This window comes from Pomacea canaliculata, linkage group LG7 (assembly GCF_003073045.1).
Source record: "Pomacea canaliculata isolate SZHN2017 linkage group LG7, ASM307304v1, whole genome shotgun sequence".
Classification (NCBI taxonomy): domain Eukaryota; kingdom Metazoa; phylum Mollusca; class Gastropoda; order Architaenioglossa; family Ampullariidae; genus Pomacea; species Pomacea canaliculata.
The window spans coordinates 28,750,160-28,769,301 of NC_037596.1; the positions used below are offsets into that span (position 1 = coordinate 28,750,160).

Here is a 19,142-nt window from a genome sequence, read left to right on the forward strand (position 1 = left end):
GTGCTAAGGTTTCAGTTAAATTTCCTGAATAACAAGACAGTCACTGTAACTGAGAACTCCAGTATTGAGATGTTGTGTCAGGCTGATGGAAGACCAACACCACGGATGTCGTTTGTGAGCATCAAAGACAACCGTGTGGTCAACTCGAAACCTTTAGGTAACATACAGGTTACCGAGGTCAGACAAGAACTAAGATATTTAATAAATCAAATTCAGTGCGAAGACTCGGGGGACTACAGGTGTGAAGTGGACAACGGCATTGGACATGACAATCAAACCGTCAGACTTCTTGTCCTGTGTAAGTCTATCTTTCTTTCTTTATTTTTCTTTCCTTTTCTTTCTTTTTTTTTATTTTCGCGTTTTTCTCATTTCTTTTATTGTTCAGAAAACAAATCAATTATTTTACCATATTATTACAGTGCATCATGTTTTATATATAAATCGCAATTAACAATTAACCTTCATGCAAACAAGTTATCCTAATTATAACTAAACAAAATCATCTACCCGGTATATCTGTTTTGTATTATCACATCTTCGCTTCGTTCAGTAATCCCAGTCAGTGATTAGACCAAAATGAATCCTCTCAAACTGTTTCTTTGGGTATTGTGCGTAGGTGCACCAAGAAGAACTAAGTCGCAGGCACAGGTTCCTTTGCTGGATGTGGACATTTCTAGTGGTCCCCTGACACTGGAGATCATGGGGTACCCAACACCTTTCGTAGCGGGCACGACATTCCATGCAGAGGTTTTAAATGACAGAAGCAAAATTGTTCCTGTTGAGAACACGTTAAATGTCACATGTCATGCCAACACCAGTTCACCTGCCCTTGTCACCTGTAAAGTCACTGTCGTCAATCTGACACAGGTTACTCAGGGTTTCTATACAACTGTCTTCAAGAACAGCTTTGGGCAGTTGGCCTTTCCATTCAAAATAAATCGCAAAGGTAAGAAAAATGTACTTCAGATCTTTTGGTAGAAATAGTTTTATGCACCTGCTTTTAACACATCTTTAATCATTACGCTATCAAATGGGAGAATCTGATACCGGCCTTTTTAATAAAGAGAAAGGTGCTAAGCGATTTGATGTAGGGGACGAAACTCGTTCTCATTATGTTTTTCCTTTTACCATATATGAAAACTTAATTCGACAGCCGGACTTCTCCCAGCACGTGTAGTGAGCGGTGTAGGCTGGGAAGGTCGCCTGGAAATTCTGGCCAACGGATTCTGGAGCACAGTCTGTGACGATGACTTTGGAAAAGAAGAGGCACAGGTGGCCTGCAGGATGCTTGGCTATCGCAGGTATTCAGTATTTCCGTGAAAGTCAAAGCTATCACATACCTTTGATAATCTTATTTAAAAGCAATACAAAATCTTAGTAGACACTACACTACATCGAAAGAAAATGGGATTACCTCTTAAACTAATATGTTTTACTGCATATCAGCCATACAGTCATTAATAATAAGCTTAATAAGTTAATAAGCCGAATGCTAATTCTAATTAGGAATTGTAAGCGTTTAGTTCATACGTTAGACCTATTTGAGTATTGCATACCCAAGTTTGTTGTCTGTTCAATTTTTGCAATCACGTTTTAACCAGCTTTTTATAGTCCTTGAGGCATTAAAGTTTCATCAGCTGCTCATTTAAATGACGACGCATTATTTAGAAAAAAAATGTGTAGACCGACTACTCAACATAAGATTCTCACCACTAAAACAACCTGCAAAAGGGAAATAAACTATGAAGTAAAATAAAAGCCGACAACATCAATAACAAAAAAACAAAAAACAAAAAACAAAAAAACACAAATAAGGTAAAAACTTAAAGAGTATGAAAATTTTTTTAAAAATTAGTTAAAGTATACAATAAAAGGTAAAATAACCTAGTACACGCTCATAACGCTCACATATTTACCATTAAAATTACAAATATTTAAGAAAATCATAAGACGTACGGAAAAAAATCGTTTACACTTTGTAGTGTATCTAATAAATGTGTAGTTTATTTTGTATGTTTTGTCGTGAAGGTAAACAGTAGAATCTCCTACACAAGCAAAGTGTTGTACCTTTGTGTTTTCAGTGTGTTTGTCGCGCATGCGAGTGTAACATTGTACCACAAGAAGACCTTTTTTCATCTTTTAGACTAAAGATTTTAGCAAATGTTGCTGAGATTTGAACTTTCCCCAATGTCTCTAACAGTTTAGAAGCAGTTTTTGTTGGGTCATCTGTGTATGGAGCAGGCCAGGGCAGTATCATACTTGACGATCTTAGGTGCAGCGGTACAGAGGCCAGTCTAACACAGTGCATCCACTCAGGACTCTACACACACGACTGCAATCCCAGCGAGGACATTGGTGTCATTTGCAGCAACGGTAATTTGTATTTTCATTGTAATGTCATAGAGAACATTTTATATTCAAATACTAGTCTACTACATTTAATGTCAAATATGTTATGCAAAATGTTTGCATACTGTACATTTTAATTTGTAAAAATTTTGTTACATCTTTCTATTCTTTCCAGGACTTTGTAGAGACTGCTAATCTTAGCTTATTATACCTTAGGTACCTCACAGGTGCGATTAACGGGAAAACGGCGCACGAGCTTAAACATGGGTCAAGCCAACCTTCTGATAAATGGCGAGTGGAGCATGTTGTGTGACATCAGCGAGACCACGGCAAAAGTTATCTGTAGACAAGCTGGCTATCCATCGTGAGATTATTATTTTCATTCCTCTTTAGATTTGCATAGACAAGTGATAAAGTCCTTTACCGAAACATAAGACAGATCACAGTAAACTTTTTGCCTTACTTCCAGAAATGTTTAGGTAGTTGTAACAAGATAAGGACGTGTATGCATACGAAACCATTAGGCACAGAAAAACAAAGTTCTCCTTTTTATATTTTTTTTCCGTATGCAGAATAGAAGCAAAGGTAGTTGATGCTTCATCATTTGGACCTTTCCAAGGAAGATTTCTTAACGCCGTATTAAACTGCGTTGGTAATGAGACAAACATCTTTAGCTGCTTGACCTCCGTCTATGGCTACATAAACAGCTGTCCTACACAGCAAGGTGCTGGTGTCATCTGCAGTAACTGTAAGAAATCATTCATTCATCATCCTTTTCGTCTTTAACTCGTTTACATTCAATGCAAAAATTTGCGACATATACATTTGTTCCTTGCGTGCGGTATCTATAAATTCATTAACACCTTAAGCCTTTTAATTTAAAGTGCTTTTAAAATAATTAGTAATAGTCAAATACTACAAAAGTAAAAGAAAAAAATGAAAAAATTTGAAAAAAACGGTGCACACACGTGCTGTATATACTTATATAAACGTAAGTGGTAAGCTTTAGAAAAATGCACATTTTTTAAACTATTTTTATTTACAACAAACGCTGGATAAAAGGTTTAAGATATCTTATTTGCCTTATATCTGTTCCAGCAAACCAAGCACTTTATATTGTGGTCGCATCAAGCTCAGCAGCCAATAGTTATCCCCTAATACAAGGAACAAATGTAATTTTGAAGTGCGAAAGAACCAGACGTGATCAGATGATAACAAACTTCACCTGGCCGGAGACTGCAGGTGGCCGTTCTTTCGGGGAATACCTGACCTTTGACAACGTGACCAGAGAACATAATGGAAGACGAGTAAAGTGTGAAGGCAGCTATCTCTCCAGTGGGGTCAGACATTCTACAGTCAGTGAAATCCTAGTGTTGCAGACTTATTGTGAGTTTATTTCGATCTATAATGCAGTAACGAGCTATCTTAGTGAGTTTAGTAACATATCTAAATAAGAGCTATTTAATGATAATTATAAGTATCCTGTTCATATCCTTAGAAATTGATATGTAATTGTACATTTAAAAATCAAATTAAAAACATCGACCAATATTAAAGCATAACTAAAGTTTGTAGGAGATTGCCGCTATCCCCAATGAGCTTATTATATTAGAGAGTATGTGCAGTTTAAAGGTTTAAACATAGTTATTGATAAAAAAAGTCCTTTGAACTAAGGAAAAACGAAGAAACAGCTATTGGGTTAGGCAAAAAAAAAGTTAAGATCATCAAAGAAATACAAAAGACAAAGCCCCTAAGACATAGAAGCTTAGACATTAGTATGGGAGTCAAAAAGAGAATCATACTTAAATTTTAAAATGAAAAAAATGTTTTCTTTCAGATTATCCTGTAATCAGAGTAACATCCAAAGATAATGCATGTCAGCCAGTCCATGACTTTCCCAACCACTGCACCGTTACTGAGGGAGACAACTTTACTCTTCAATGTGAAGCTGACAGCAACCCTCCTCCTGCTACCATCACGTGGTCTGGAAAAGTCAGCAGCAGTAACGGACGACTGTCATTCGTTTCAGCCAACCGATCACAACACGGTGGCGAATACATGTGTACTGTTGTCACAGAGTCTCGTACTGATGACACACGTCTTCCTCTGAGATCGTCGCATCGACTCACTGTCCTCATCAAATGTAACAGCACACGGTTTAAGTGTTATTTGCTACATTTAGATTATTTTATTTACGTTTTCGTTTATAAAGGTTTTTTTACATCTCCTAATACCCATCTGTAGAGAATATTATTCACCAATTTTTTTCTATTTATTACTTTTTACCAACCATATTATATGATTATCTCACAATATTAAATATATATATATATAAAGGAAAGCATTGACTAACTTTATTTTCTTTATTTTAGACCCATCAACTGTGCTGAGATTTCAGTTAAATGCCCTGAATAACAAGACAGTCACTGTAGCTGAGAACTCCAGTATTGAGATGTTGTGTCAGGCTGACGGAAGACCAACACCACGGATGTCGTTTGTGAGCATCAAAGACAACAACCGTGTGCTCAACTCAAAGCCTTTAGGTAACATACAGGTTACCGAGGTCAGACAAGAACTAAGGCATGTCATAAATCAAATCCAGTGTGAAAACTCGGGGGACTACAGGTGTGAAGTGAACAACGGCATTGGACAAGACAATCAAACCGTCAGACTTCTTGTCCTGTGTAAGTCTATATTTGTTTCTTTCTTTCTTTCTTTTATTATTTCTTGCATACTTTCTTCTTTCTTTTATTGTTTACAAAACAAAATAAATTCTTGACCATATGATTAAATTACATCCTGTTTTATATTTAAATCCTCATTGTCAATAAACCTTAAGCGAAACAGGTTATCAAAAATATAATTGTCAAAAGTTACATCGTCAATCTAGTATAGGACTCACTCCTTGGCTTAGTTCAGTAATCATTTTGTAAATGATCCAATAAAACTTTTTTCGGCATTGTGTGTAGGTGCACCGAGAAGAACTATGTCTCAAGAACAGGTTCCTTTGCTGGATGTGGACATTTCTAGTGGTCCGCTCACACTTGAAATCCTGGGGTACCCAACACCTTTTGTAGCAGGCACGACCTTCCGTGGAGAGGTGTTAGATGACAGAATCAAGGGCGTTCCGGTTGAGAACACTTTAAATGTCACGTGCCATGCCAACATGAGTTCACCTTCCCTTGTCACCTGTAACGTCTCTATAGTCAATCTGACACAGGTTACTCAGGGTTTTTATACAACTGTCTTCAAGAACAGCTTTGGGGAGTTAGCCTATTTATTCAAGATAAATCGCAAAGGTAAGAAAATGTACGTCAGCTCTTTTGGAAGAAATAGTGTTAAGCGACATTTGTGACACATTTTTGAAAAAAACTTATTAGAACATTATTTATAAAAGGATAATTGCTTTATATTTGAAAAGTGCACATAGTAATACTTGTTTGTTTTTGTTTTCGCAAGTGTTTTCTTTAACAAAAATGTGAAAATTCTATCTTTTTGAGATACAGGCATGTCCTCTTTAAAAGAAACATTATCGCAAGTACGTATTATCTAATGTGTATTTCAGCGATTTAAAGTCGTTTGACAACGTCCTTCCATTCTGCTTTTTGGTACATAAAATGATATTTAATGTATAGTATATCCAGTATGTGTAAATATATAATTGGATGATAAAAGGAAACTAAGGCTTTTGTGTTAACAGAGACAGGGACCAAGGATAAAAAATCTTCGCTGTTAGTTGGAGCCATCACTGGTGGAACTTGTGCTGCAGTAGTCGTAGTTCTTGTTATAATCATTTTTATTGTTGTAACTGTGCACCGCAAACTAAAAGGTATGTGATATTCTTTGCTTGAGGTGTATTTGTCGACATAGATTAAAAGTGACAATTTTTATGTAAAGTATAAAATAAGTTAGAGGTACAGTAAGCTATGATGCAGTATAACTATAAAAATATTTACATATATGCGAGGATTATATACCCAAAAATGCTAACAGAAAATATACGTTCTTTAAAATCTAAAAAATGCTGTATTAGCTATAGTAAGTTTATGTAATTATAACAGCCTTAAGAATTTTTGTAGCAGAGCAGGAAACTATTTACGACAGCCTGAACTTAAGGCGACGTTGCGAGGAGTCGCCCTACGCTAAGCCCTCAGTAAAGAAAGGGGAGGCTATCGAAGTGTTCACACTCGGTGATGCAGTGAGCACTGAGACTGGTGAGTATAGACATGGTCAACATTCTTCGAAACCGACTATATAAGTTTCTTTTACTTAAGTTAAAGGCCAGCATCAATGAAAATAAACCATGATATCTTAAACTGGATTTTAAAAAGATTAAAAGTAACAAATAACACTTTTTGTGAATTGCGTAACATATTTCTCTACAGCTTAAAAAAAAACTACTTTATGGTTTTACCGTGCATGGATTTCAAAATGTTCTGCATTTATACTGACAATAAAGTTTTATTCGATTTGAAAAAAAATTATAAATTAAATTTTATTTCTTAAAATGATGTACATATGTTTCTGGTTTACATATCAACGAACACTTTTCCTTGCAGACGATGAATACGGAACCATCACACAACTTCAAAAATCGCCAATGTACGAAAATGTAGACATTGTAAGAAAGTAAAATACTCGAAAAAAAAGGTCAAAGAAAGATTTTGTGTCGCCAGGGGAAAAACATTCAGCTTTGTCATCGATGTCAAAGTGTGCTTTCTTGTTTGAAAGGATAATGTAATCAAAGCTCAAGCATTAATTAATAGACCTACCTAAGGTTAAAATAAAGTGAAAAAAACTGTTGTGGCCCTCTGCTCCTTAACGAGTAACAAGTAATAAACAAAAGTGGAAAAAACAAATATTGACAATTCATATAGCCTACCAAAAGTTATTTTAATCCGGCGCTTCATTTTCTGTCCCGTTAGCAAGCTTGGTGTTGTGTGACACTGATACTAAAGTACTTAAAACATAATTCTCTCTCTAGCTCTATGTATGTATATATGCATATCAAGCGAGAGAAATGAGTGACATAATTTTATATCAAGATACTTCATTTTAATCTGTTTTAGTCTGTGTGCCTTAATGTTAGCATACCACATAATGTGTCACTGATGATAAAGGGCCAGTACCATTGAAGTGCTATCCGTTATCCTCCCCTGACAGGCTAAACGGGGAAGCTCCTTATGTTTTTCTGTGGATTCCTTTAGTTTTTCTCTGACCTTGTTTGTCTGCAGCCTTACAGAATTGACGGATGAGATTGAAGTGTTTCTTGACAAACGTTCTCATCCTGCCTCTTCCTTTCTTGTGTGTTTTTCTTTTACCGATTACTTCTGCAGCTGTCGTGCATACAGACAGTGCTTTGTGAACATCTATTTACACAATGAAATTGTTTATTTCTTCTTCTTCACTTTGATGGTTTTATAAAGCGATTGGACAACAAACGATTATATTTGGATCCATAGTCTGACGTAATGTGCTGGGGTGATCTCCCTTTGGCAAAATAAACTGAAGTTGACATTTATCTACATCCTATCTTCACCTGACTCTATCTGCTTACTGCTTTCTTCCTAAGAGAATCTGGGAATCACCATTACTGTTTTGCTTTTCCGATGCATTATGCTAAGTTTTTCCTTTTGACCAGGAAACCCGTTATAAAAGTGGTTTTTTTTTTACTCAACAGCTCTTAGGTATTTGTCGTTGGTCGAGAAAGGCACAATATAAATGATGATTATTATGTTTTTATTGTTATTATTATTATCATCATCATTTGAGTCAAGGGTTAATCTTTTGTCAAATGACTGGAAGCGTTCATACACTAGTAAAAACATAACAATAAACGTTAGTACAGTTTTTTTCTCTTCTTGTTAGTGTGTAGTCATGTGTGAATTTGAGAGCAAATGAAGTAAAATATTAGTAAGAATAAGAGCAGAGGAAGTTATCTGGAGATAACAAATGCAGCCCTAATCAGATTACAAAGTGTTCTTTACAAGTCATAACGTGGTAGTTAGTGACTTTGTTCGTGTTCTTTCCTTGATAAGTACTGCTGGTCACAACTGTAGGTCGTTTTTCAATCCCCATAAACTTTAGATGCATCATTAAAAAAGACCAGATGCCTGTGATCATCTGATTAAGCCCATTAACATATCTTTTAAAGGAGCAAGCAATCTCTCACACTATCACTGTGTTAACAAAGTATTATGTAATAAAAATTTCAAAATATATTTCTATTTTAGCACTTTTTAATAAGCGCCTGGGCTCCACAACCTCTTATCACGTGCAATATATAAAATTCTTTCAGGCTATAATGTAGTTTTATAATTAAAAATTTAAATGAAACCATTTTAAACAGCAGCTTTTTTGTTAAATATGTCAAGTATATCGCTCTATGATAAAACTACCCTACCAGTAAAATTCTTAAATCTTACAACTATATCTAATGGTTTCATCTCACTTGGCCCAATGTTGTAACACTAAGCTTTTATACAGCACTTTGTTTTCAGTTAAAAATGCTTTATTGAAAATGATCAGTATATCTTATTAAGCCATAAACCAGAAAGACAATATCCGTTTAGAAGTAAATATACTGTAAATTAATGCGAGTTTTTATTTATTCTTTAAACCAAGCGATAAATCACACTTGAAAAATATTTTTTTTTGTCTGTATTAGAGTGAGCCAGATTTTTTCAGCAATATAACATTTGGTTGGATCACCCCATCTAGTAGATGTAGTTTAAGCTGGCTTTACACCGACGGAGCGGTTTCCTAAGACGCAATTACTAGACATAAATGCAAACTAAAAAACGAACAAAAATATAGGAGAAACAAGAACAGCATGAAAAATTGAAACTTCTTTTTTATTCTAATTTGTAAAAGCTAGCAAAATTCAATAAATGAGATGTTAATAATAAGAGAAGAAAGGTTTGGGGAAACAAGAAACAAATGGACCATCCCACGCACGGTGTGTCGAAGGAATAGTAGTGACTGATAACATTGTGACGTGCTTTGAAAACAATCAAAAAGTCAACAATACTTTCTGACAGTCAGTCAGTCAGTCAGCCAGTAGCCAGTCAGCCAGCCAGCCAGCCAGCCAGTCAGTCAGTTATTCCTTGACCGGTACCTGTCGTTAGGGGATTACATGGATAGACGTCGCAGCAGTCAAGTCACATTAAGAAGGTCTTTGAACCTACGATGAATATTTATTTGAATAAAGCACATTGTTATACAAAGATTAAAATTCATGCTCTTCACCGTTTAAAACACCATTTTAAAGACTATATAAATATGTTATATATATATATATATATATATATATATATATATTATATATATATATATATATATTATGTAATTATATATATATTTAAATAACAATGTGATCATTTTGAAGTTTATTTCTGCATTTAATGTATACAGCTATATCTGTGGAGCGGATATAGGCATGCATCCACCCATTTATATGCATGTAAGTATAATATAAGAAAAAGCAGAGAAGAGAACCCCTCCGCTGGTAAGAACATGTTATTGAACACACACACACACTCCCCACAAACAAAGTGATGCTCGCGTGGTCAATCACCGCACAGAATCCTCATTACACACAACAAAAGTCACCTCCTCCCAGGCCACTGCCTGGGACTACGTGCTGCTGACACCAGTACTACGTCACGCCCTCGTCTATTGTCCCACAGTCTGGCAGAAACACAGTCCGTCCTCGCGCCGACGTGAATCTCGGCTGTTGGCAGACAGTCCGCTGGCCGTTACACCCAGTTTTACGGCACTCTGATGGTAGGTTCCACTCTGTCCACAAGTCGATGGTTGATGACAATCTGACTACACTTTGACCGTTGAGGTTAACCCGGCTACCATCCGAGCCTGCAGAAAGAGATTCACATAGGTAACAGGCCCTTCGACCATGCACATATAATCACTAAGCTGGTCCCCCAAGCGTTACTCTTGCAAAGTTCTGCTAGCAGAGTCGTGTGCTACGACAGACGAAAAACCCTATGTGTAGAAAGCAACCTCCCGAACACAATCGTAGCCGCTAACGACACATCATCACAATAAAATTTTTAAAAAAAAAACACATGACTGATATTTAGCACCTCAATCTTTCCCCGCCCAGGATGCACATATACAAAAATCTCCTTGCAGCCACAATCGCTCACGCACCTCACACACCTGCGTACTGGCCAGCAAGCCATTAGCCTGCAAACTAGCGATAGGAAAAGTTCTCATTACTCACCCAAAGGCCCATGACGCGTTGATTCTGCCACACGAAGGAAACATGGAGAAATGTGACTGTTTTTCTAGTACCCATCCTAAGCATTCAGCATTCATCATCACACAGAGGACACGGGAGATGTTACTGGTCACCAGGATGCGTCCAATCCAAATTTAAACTACTGACCAAATTATTAAAATATTGTTTATAAATTCAATGGCCTCATGCTATATTTAGAAGACCGTTTTTCTTTATAATGACTTAGCATCTTGACTTAGTTTTCAAGTAGTAATATTATCAAAGGAGGAAAACGTTTTTCGTACATTTTCTAATCAAAAGTGCTGTACTTCCCCCCTCTTTCCCACAAATGGTAGTCACATAGAACGTAGGGATGCCGGGCTTTCATTTGACTATTTCTTCTAAGTAAAGCACTCAAATGTTATCTTCATGAACAACAAGGTCTGTACTTGTTTGCAATACACAATTATTAAGTTTTATCTTAACGGTTAATTTGTGCTATTACACTCAAACATATTGCAGCATTATTTTCACTAGAGAACAAAATACAGTGATTACCTTTACAGTTAACTAAAGACCTAAATTAACCATAATCATTGTTTTAAAAATATTTTATACAGGACTCTCCCACCTACTGAAACTTACCTACGATAGGCTGACGTGACGTCCGTTCTTCAGAAAAACCGAACGAAAATTCTCTTTGTTTTAAAAATTTATTATCACGGTCACGGTCCGGTCACGGTTTTGGTCGCGAACAGAGATTCGGACGCCGCTAAAAATCTGAGTTCATTTAAATGTTATTTATCAACTCTCTGGACTTTCCATGATGCGATTTCTTTGTAAGTTTAAATAATTTTGTAAGTTTATGTCACGGACAAGTTCGTGCCTCCTGTGGTTTTTTCACCTGAGTTTGGTAGTAGGGGGTGGAGGAGGAGTGGGCCCAGCCAGCCCTGTGTGTTGCCCCTCTGCCATGTAACGGTCAAGTGCGTAACAGAGGATGAATGGAAGGTTGACACGCGTGATTGTCCTGTTGTATGTAGAAATCGTGAGCCACTTGTATTTTGGGCACCACGTGAGTTTCGGACCTCACGTGCGGCTCGGGAAGTGCTCGCACCTGGTCTAGTGTGACTGGGTTGGGTATTTAAGCCCGACCGTAGCTGCAGTGAGCATCGTTCGATCGATCGATCGATCTATCGAGCAATCGAGGGGCTATCGATCCAGCGGCGCGAGCGGACGAGAGGTTCCTATGGAAAGAACAACTAGAGCCGGCGATAAGGTGGAAAGCATCCCATCAAAGCCTCGGAGAGTGTTGAGCAGGTGGGCTTCACCCTCGTACGTCAGCAACGACAACACACCGACCTCATTGAGGGCCGTCGCTGTCGTCGTTAAACCCTTGCAGCGAGGAGATGAAAGACATGTCCGTGAAGTGTCGAGGACACTGACGGCTGGTGCCGACAACGCAAAGACAGACTTTTGTTTTTTGAGTTTTACCCGTAGAGAGAGAGGGGAGAAGGTTTCGTACCCCCATTGTTACCTTCCACCGTCAACGATAGAGGGAGAGTAAGACGGTTGACAAGGACTGTTTGTGTGTGTGTGTGTGATGAATATTCATGAGCACGTGAAGTTTTCTGGTGGCTACAAAAGTGCTCTGAGAGAGGTATCGTTATGAATGTATTGAATTTGACATGTGTATGTCGTCTTTGTGAAATTAAGTTTGCAGTTTTGGAAACTGCTGTAGACCAGCCTGAGCTAATAATAATTTGACGTTTAATAATATATGATGTATACCTTATGATTTAAATAGATAAGAGTGATAACTTGTTGCTGTATGATTTAAACTGATTTGTTTGGAAGTCTTGTATTGCAATTTATGTTTTTTGGAGTTTTTGTGTATAATACCTAACGGGATGTCCCAACCTGAAGTTATCTCATGTTTCGTTATTTGAAAGAGTGCGCAAGTCCGACTGCCGGTCGTGACAGTTTAGTATAACAGTGATGCATCACATTCAGAATGCACTTACTATTTGATACAACCACGAAGTCAACAGGTAAGTCCCCGAAGTCGTTGCTGAAGACTGCCTGGTAAAACCCTTCAACAGCATGGATGATGCTGATATTACAGATAACCAAGGCAGGTTCAAAGCTGTTTGCAACACACGCCGCATGTATTTCTTTACTGTCAACAGGTTTTTCTATCCTCTCTTTTATAGTGGATCCTTGATAAGTGATATTTGCTAGGTGTGGAGCTGGATATGCTATTATTTCAACGCTGAAATTCTGTTTGTTATCCCGAATATCAACATATTTTAGTTTTCCGTCAGACGCTTTCCTCTTTGGTGCACCTGCACACAATGCAAATACAAAAAAAAAATTGTCTCAAAGAAATGTTATAAAGTATTTACTTAAATCATTAGCTTTAGTCACAAATTATCTATTGAAACAAATTTCACAGCTTTTTGTAGTTTCTAATCTAATTATAATAAATATAATCAAAATCATTATGGCTCGAAAAAGACTCTAGTGCTAATAGAATCACTACTAATCACAAATAAATCAATACCAAGGAAAAAAATACGATAAAACTATAATAATACTACAAATACTACAAATAATACTACAAATATTGGATGTATCCAATATTAAAATCACACAATTTTAGCCAAAGGGGCAGGGGAGAAAATAATAGCAGCTTCTAATTGTGTATCTTCTGCTCTTGAGAAGATTTAAATAATTAATAACTGATTAACATAGTTTACTATATCAAGTAGTTGACGTACTGAAAGCAGAGAACCGTTACATTTTATTCAGTTTACAAAAGGAGCACTGTAAGTAGACTTCAGACCACGTGCTTTATTTCAAAAGATAAACTGTACCCCAGAGGTGATGATTTAGTTCAAGGCTGAACGTACCAGGAACACCTTTTATGTTATCCATCAAACATAGAGTAATATTTATAACTACTGTACATGTTTTGTTCATTTACTACTGAACACTACTACTTTGCGTCCTTTTTCGTGCAAGAAATTAGTTAGCCTTTTCTAATGATTTAGAATGATTTTTTAGAAACTGAAGATGGCTTTTTAGAGAAACATTACCTCTTCCTTCGCAGTGATGAGTTTTTTTCATTAAGATAAGGTCCATGTCGCAATTTATGCCTGCTACTTAATGTTATTATATTTTAAACGTAAGAATTTTTTTAGTTTATTGACTAACAAACAGAAAACCTGGAAATTGTATACCCGTACAGTTGAAATGGAGTGCATGATCTAATAAATCATTAATTTCATTTTCTTCTCTTTCAGAAAAATAAACAAGCGCCTTTGGGCTTAGAAATCATTTGATTATCTTATAAACTTTTGGTGCAATATACAAACTTAAAATATCCTAGAGAAGAAGTACATTGATGTCAATTTAGTGCGGTTCACTTTACTTTAAAAAAAACCTTAGAACAAAAACATTGTCATACACTTATCTGGTCAGCTTGAGCTTATTATTAACTTACAGTAAACTTGTAACATTGTAGTGTCACTGTATATGAGTTGTTCGTTGTTATCTCCATAGCTGCCTGCACATCCCACTAGCATTCCATTGTGCTCTCTCGTAACATTGTCAAAGATCAGGAACTGACCAAAAGGACTTCCACCGGCAGTTTCTGGCCAAGAGTAGTTAGCCACAAGCTTTTTTGACTGTGTTTTCTCACACTTCAGACTTACGTGTTGTCCTTCCATGAATGGGTATTCAGTAGATGATTCAACAACAACATAAAGAGATGTAGTTCCTGAAAATAAGAAAGTGTGAACAAGCACGAGCAAAAGAATCAACCACATGGCTGAACTGTATTTGGATTTTTATTCACTAATTAATGAAAGAACTAAGTTTCACACTAAGAAGTGTACAATTTTTCGATGCAACCGATACGCATTCTTGCTAAAGGATGCAAAGACACCGTGCATGTATAAGTAAAAGAAAACCCTAAGAGTGCTAAAGATGCCTTGATGTATTTAAACTAAGAAGGTAAATTATAAAAGGGCATGTATTATTGTTCTAAAAGCGATGAAACATTTTGCCAACTTTGATATCTCTGCAGTTCAGATCAAATCTGAACTCATCAAAGCAGCTCAGCTCATTTGTAATGCTTTTTAAAGTTCCACTTCAAATGTTATGCATTATAGATAAAACATTGTTTTGCCGTAATGAAATCAAATTGGATAATAATAATAAATTTACGACTCTCTTTTTTTGAACATTTATATAGCAAAAGAAAATATATATCGTTAAAGTGCTCTTCCATCTATTTATATCTTAAATGGCTGTTTTCATGTCTTAACAGCTCACTTGATGCAGGTGATACATATTAAAAACCTTTTGCAACAATGTAATTAGAAACTCTTACTATTGCTGCAAATAACACCAAGTTCTTCTTTATTGCACTTGGCACTGTAAAAGAGAGGGTCCAGAAGACAATTTTTAATCCTGCTCTCGTTTCCTGTACAGTTCAGATTAACTTCTAAGACGCCTCTTGATTCCCCTGGACCAAACGACGAAACCGACGTAGTCATTGCGCTTGTTCTGGTATAAGTAAAACATATTTTAAAATATTTAATTGTAATTGTCTTTACCTTCCTTTTTTGTCTCTAAAATCGAGGAGCAATTCTGGTATCAGAGAATTTTTTTTCCATTAAAATTTGTTTTGTTTTCTTTTGTTTTTTCGATAAGCGTACTGTGTTAACAAGACTAGTAGATAGCTATAGTAACATTTAAGCAGATGATTTATCAACAATATTTTATTGGAGGAAACTTTGTCATAAGACCAGTTACTGATATAATGTCCACAAACAAAGATACGACTTCCATTTGCTTGTCTTTACAAAAGCGCTAAAATTGATGTACATCACCACTGCATACAGTCTCCATAAAACACCGCAAATTGATGGGACTTTCTGTTTAAAATGTACATCTCTTCTTAACCACATGGTTAATGATCTTTTCTGTAATGCCATTTGACAATGTAATAAATGTCTATTTTAGAGACTTTAATGCAATATAATAAATATGCTACCGATGATAAAGTTCACTATATTTAATTATACATATGTTGCTCTTTATTGATCGCCTTGAGAATGTTAGGAACTGGGTGTTGTTGCCCCTGTCTGTTGTTAGTCAGGGATTATTGCCCTTACCAGTATGAGAGTGTGTTTGCTGCGTCGTGGTTTGCGTCAGAACCCGACGTCATTTTATGACGCAATTTGAGAGGGACGTAGCGTGAAAATTATTTGGAAGACAGCAGACGGCTGTGTGGAGTTAAGAGAGGCGGACTGAAAGTGTGGAGTGTCCGCTTTGGATTTTGTGTGTCGATCCCAGAGAATTTATTTCTAGTGTTCGCTTTGGATCTTATGTGTCGATCCCAGAGAATTTATTCGTGGTGTTCGCTTTGGATCTTGTGTGTTGATTCCAGAGAATATATTCTTAGTCGTCAACTAGGTGTTCAGCAAACAGTACGTAAGCTGCGGAATCAGCTGGTGCTACATCCAGGCTGTATATTATGTTTTTTTGCATAAATGCAGTGCTGGAAATTCATAATTCATTGTTTGCTGCGTTCAATTTAAACATTTATGACATCGGTCTATAAGGATAAAGTTAAATCTAATATGTAGCTACATTGATGATGATCTTAAACGAGGATGATGGATGTAACCAATATCACACAGACTCAAATGAATGGGCACATCAAGGCAATGAGTATTTACACGTGTCTAGTAATGCAATTCGTTTGCTGTTTTTAAAGTGAATTAATTCACTTAGGTTTATAAAAATAGACTTACGATGGATAACCAAGTTGTCTACAGATGGATTTGGCTGAACTGCTGCTGAAGCTGCCACAAACACCGCTCCACACACCACCGACTTTGATTTCCACACGACCCATGTTTTGGTTGATTCGACGTTTACCAGACAGACGAAGCTGGTCGGCATCTAAAATTATAATGTGAGTTATGTTAAAATTTTAACAATATTTTTTTTTCCTCCACATGGTTTGCATGCATAATTCAACATATAATTTCTACCCTTACACTTACATGGTCAGCGCTGAAGTGCGTGAGTAGCAGAGTGTGTGTGTGTGTCTGTTGGTAAGTACACTTGTTTGTAAGTCTCATTTTCGCTCTTTATCTCTCTGCGAACGTCTTTCCCCTTAAAATCTTTTATTTAAAGTTTTTTAACAATTCATTTAAAGAAATATTTCTACGCGTAATTTCCTGGTTTCCTTTAAGCAATCAAACAGCTTGAAATAATATCGTATCCTATTGTTTGGGACTTCATTTCGACACATCAGTACAATTCTGTCTAGAAAATACTCGGTATTTTTGGAATATTTAATCTAGTCCAGGCTATCTCGAAACCCACTCACATTCAGGTTATATTGTAGACCGAATAATCCACAAAGAGAACGATTGTCTCCTTTAGTTTGTCAGCCACTGACCAATCATAGCCCTCGGACCGTTTTGGTGTTATGAACACGCGATGGATGTTAAAGATCATTTAAAATACATTTACATGGTGTAAATTTTAACAAATATATATTTTGTGGTATTGTAGTAAAATCAACTGAAAGACTGTAACTGTATAGGAAGGAAAACTTACAAATCAGTAAGTAGGTCGAAAGTTTGACAATCAGAGGAAAAAAATGTATAAAATATATACACACATAAAAGTACAAAACAGGCATATATTTTATTAGAATATACTTTTGAATTTTAATTTTACTTACTGTTTTCTTCTCATTTTCGGTTAAGTACAAATCCACGTCAAATCGAGTAACCGGCAACGAATGTAAATATGGCGCTTTATAAACAAACCTTTGCGTGGTTTCTAACACGAGAAAATACCTGTATTTTTAGCCTTTAAAGGAAAGCAATCGAAAGAACAATTCCTAAAGAATTCCGTGTTTTCTCCCTTATGTATTCGTTCATTTACGCACACAACTAAAAGTTTAGACTCTACTGTGATTACAATACGTTGGCGAGAAGAGGTAGCGTGGTAAGCTGACCGCATGCGAGATGAAAGCATTTATTGCAAATTATCTAGATGTGAACACAGAGAGCGTAGATATAGAGAGGCTGCACTCTGGTAGCATCACTTTTCGAAGGGACTTAACTGCATCACTAAGGAAAAAAAAGGAGTGCAGTCTCTCTATATCTACCCTCTCTGACCAGCATCACGTTTTAAAGGGACGCAACTTTTCTTAACAAGTAAAGACCGGAAAGGAATGCAGATTCTCTATATCTACGCTCTCTGAGCATATCACATGTAATTCGCTCTCTTTGCTTGCTGACAGTTGTGCACAGTGTTACATACAAACGTTCCATCTTAATTCACTCTGCCGTTTGTGGCACAGATCCTCGGTACCTCGGTTTTTGTTGGGTTTTTGTTTTGGAAATCCCATTGATATTTTAACACTAACAATATAGAGACAAATTTCTTACTGAAATTGCAAATGATGCCGATGTCTTTGCTGTGACTACAACTGTGGTTGTACAAACCACTGTGTTTACAATCCCACAGCGTTTTCTCTGTGCCGTTACACTTGAGGTCGCTCAGCAGAATTTGTTGCTCATCGCTGCCAGCGCCGAACATGATGGACTTAGCATAGACTGCTTTACCACTGTATAATAAAAAGTCATTATAACATAATTACATTATGTAAATATTGTTTTTAACTTAAAAGTAAAATATCTTTATAATTCTATAAAAAAGCATCCCGAGTTCTTGGAAATATTTTAGAAATGACAATGTATATGCTTGTTGCTCATTTTAGCTTTGACTGTCAATGCATATGTTATTTAGCATCAGACACTTTTTCTCACGGTGATTTGACCCATCACCATTATAACTGGGTCTGAGTACTAAAGGTGATCATCTGGTGGCTAATTGAAACGATAGTAGTTTGAAGCTCAATTTTTCTAAAACCAAAGAGATGATGGTTGATTTCTGCAGGTTTGTAGGTTTCACAATCTACAATGATCTTTGATTTGAAGTGGTTTTCACAAATATTAAGTGAAATTCGTAGTGCACTATCACTTGGAAAATAAATAAATGAATGATGTCGATGATGATGATTATGAGGAGGAGGAGTAGAATTAGACTTAGTATTAGTGATGCTGCTGTTGTTTAAGTGATTGTGCCTTTAAGAGAAAATCTCGTTAACATAAAAAAGTAGAAGGTAATGAATATTATTGCAGAAAAATAGATAACTAACTACAGCTAAGAAAAGATATATTATGTAGACGTACAGTTTGATAAATAAATTATAAGGCTAACACAAAATAGAAAACAAAACTCGCTGTCTGCAAAAAAGTATATTTTTTAGCAAAATCCCTTTTTCTTTTTCAACTAGTACAATTTAAGAATTGAAAGTAAGAGAGATAGTTTTTTCAGGTGTAACGACATTGTTGTCTGATGATTACAAGCTTGTGTGTATATATATAATTATATCTAAAATACGTAAGCGTATCTTTTAAAAGTTTTTTTTTTAAAGTGGCTTAACCTACCCTTCATG

At 36.2% G+C, this 19,142-nt stretch overlaps 2 protein-coding genes across 4 annotated transcripts in view; one reads left to right on the forward strand and one right to left on the reverse strand.

The window, feature by feature from the left end:
• Window positions 1-10: 10 nt before the first annotated feature.
• On the forward strand, window positions 11-8,199 carry LOC112569287. 3 transcript variants are annotated; one of them, XM_025247030.1, is made up of 13 exons: window positions 11-298; window positions 617-946; window positions 1,154-1,301; window positions 2,201-2,373; window positions 2,566-2,713; window positions 2,922-3,097; window positions 3,448-3,735; window positions 4,187-4,492; window positions 4,722-5,033; window positions 5,319-5,648; window positions 6,050-6,178; window positions 6,429-6,563; window positions 6,909-8,199. In XM_025247030.1, exons 1-13 carry the CDS (start codon window positions 70-72, stop codon window positions 6,980-6,982), a joined length of 2,778 nt encoding a protein of 925 aa, XP_025102815.1. In that variant the 5' UTR covers window positions 11-69; the 3' UTR covers window positions 6,983-8,199. The 3 variants fall into 3 exon arrangements, with proteins under 3 accessions (XP_025102815.1, XP_025102816.1, XP_025102818.1); XM_025247031.1 differs by having other exon boundaries at window positions 6,432-6,563; XM_025247033.1 differs by having other exon boundaries at window positions 6,429-6,618; window positions 6,843-6,962.
• Window positions 8,200-10,889: 2,690 nt separating this feature from the next.
• Window positions 10,890-19,142, reverse strand: part of LOC112569307 (soluble scavenger receptor cysteine-rich domain-containing protein SSC5D-like) — a 155,680-nt gene continuing 147,427 nt past the window's right edge. Inside the window, exons 7-11 of the mRNA XM_025247070.1 lie at window positions 18,070-18,248; window positions 16,411-16,561; window positions 14,982-15,157; window positions 14,091-14,366; window positions 10,890-12,930 (exon numbers count right to left, since the gene is read on the reverse strand). Coding sequence (XP_025102855.1) covers window positions 12,527-12,930; window positions 14,091-14,366; window positions 14,982-15,157; window positions 16,411-16,561; window positions 18,070-18,248 — 1,186 coding nt within the window. The 3' untranslated portion in view covers window positions 10,890-12,526. The remainder of the gene's footprint in view (window positions 12,931-14,090; window positions 14,367-14,981; window positions 15,158-16,410; window positions 16,562-18,069; window positions 18,249-19,142) is intronic.

Coding starts and splice junctions, on each gene's coding strand:
- LOC112569287 (XM_025247030.1), top strand. CDS start 70: ATGTTGTGTCAGGCTGATGGAAGACCAACACCACGGATGTCGTTTGTG. Junction 3,098..3,447: donor TGGTGTCATCTGCAGTAACT/GTAAGAAATCAT, acceptor TATCTGTTCCAG/CAAACCAAGCACTTTATATT. Junction 5,649..6,049: donor ATTCAAGATAAATCGCAAAG/GTAAGAAAATGT, acceptor TTGTGTTAACAG/AGACAGGGACCAAGGATAAA.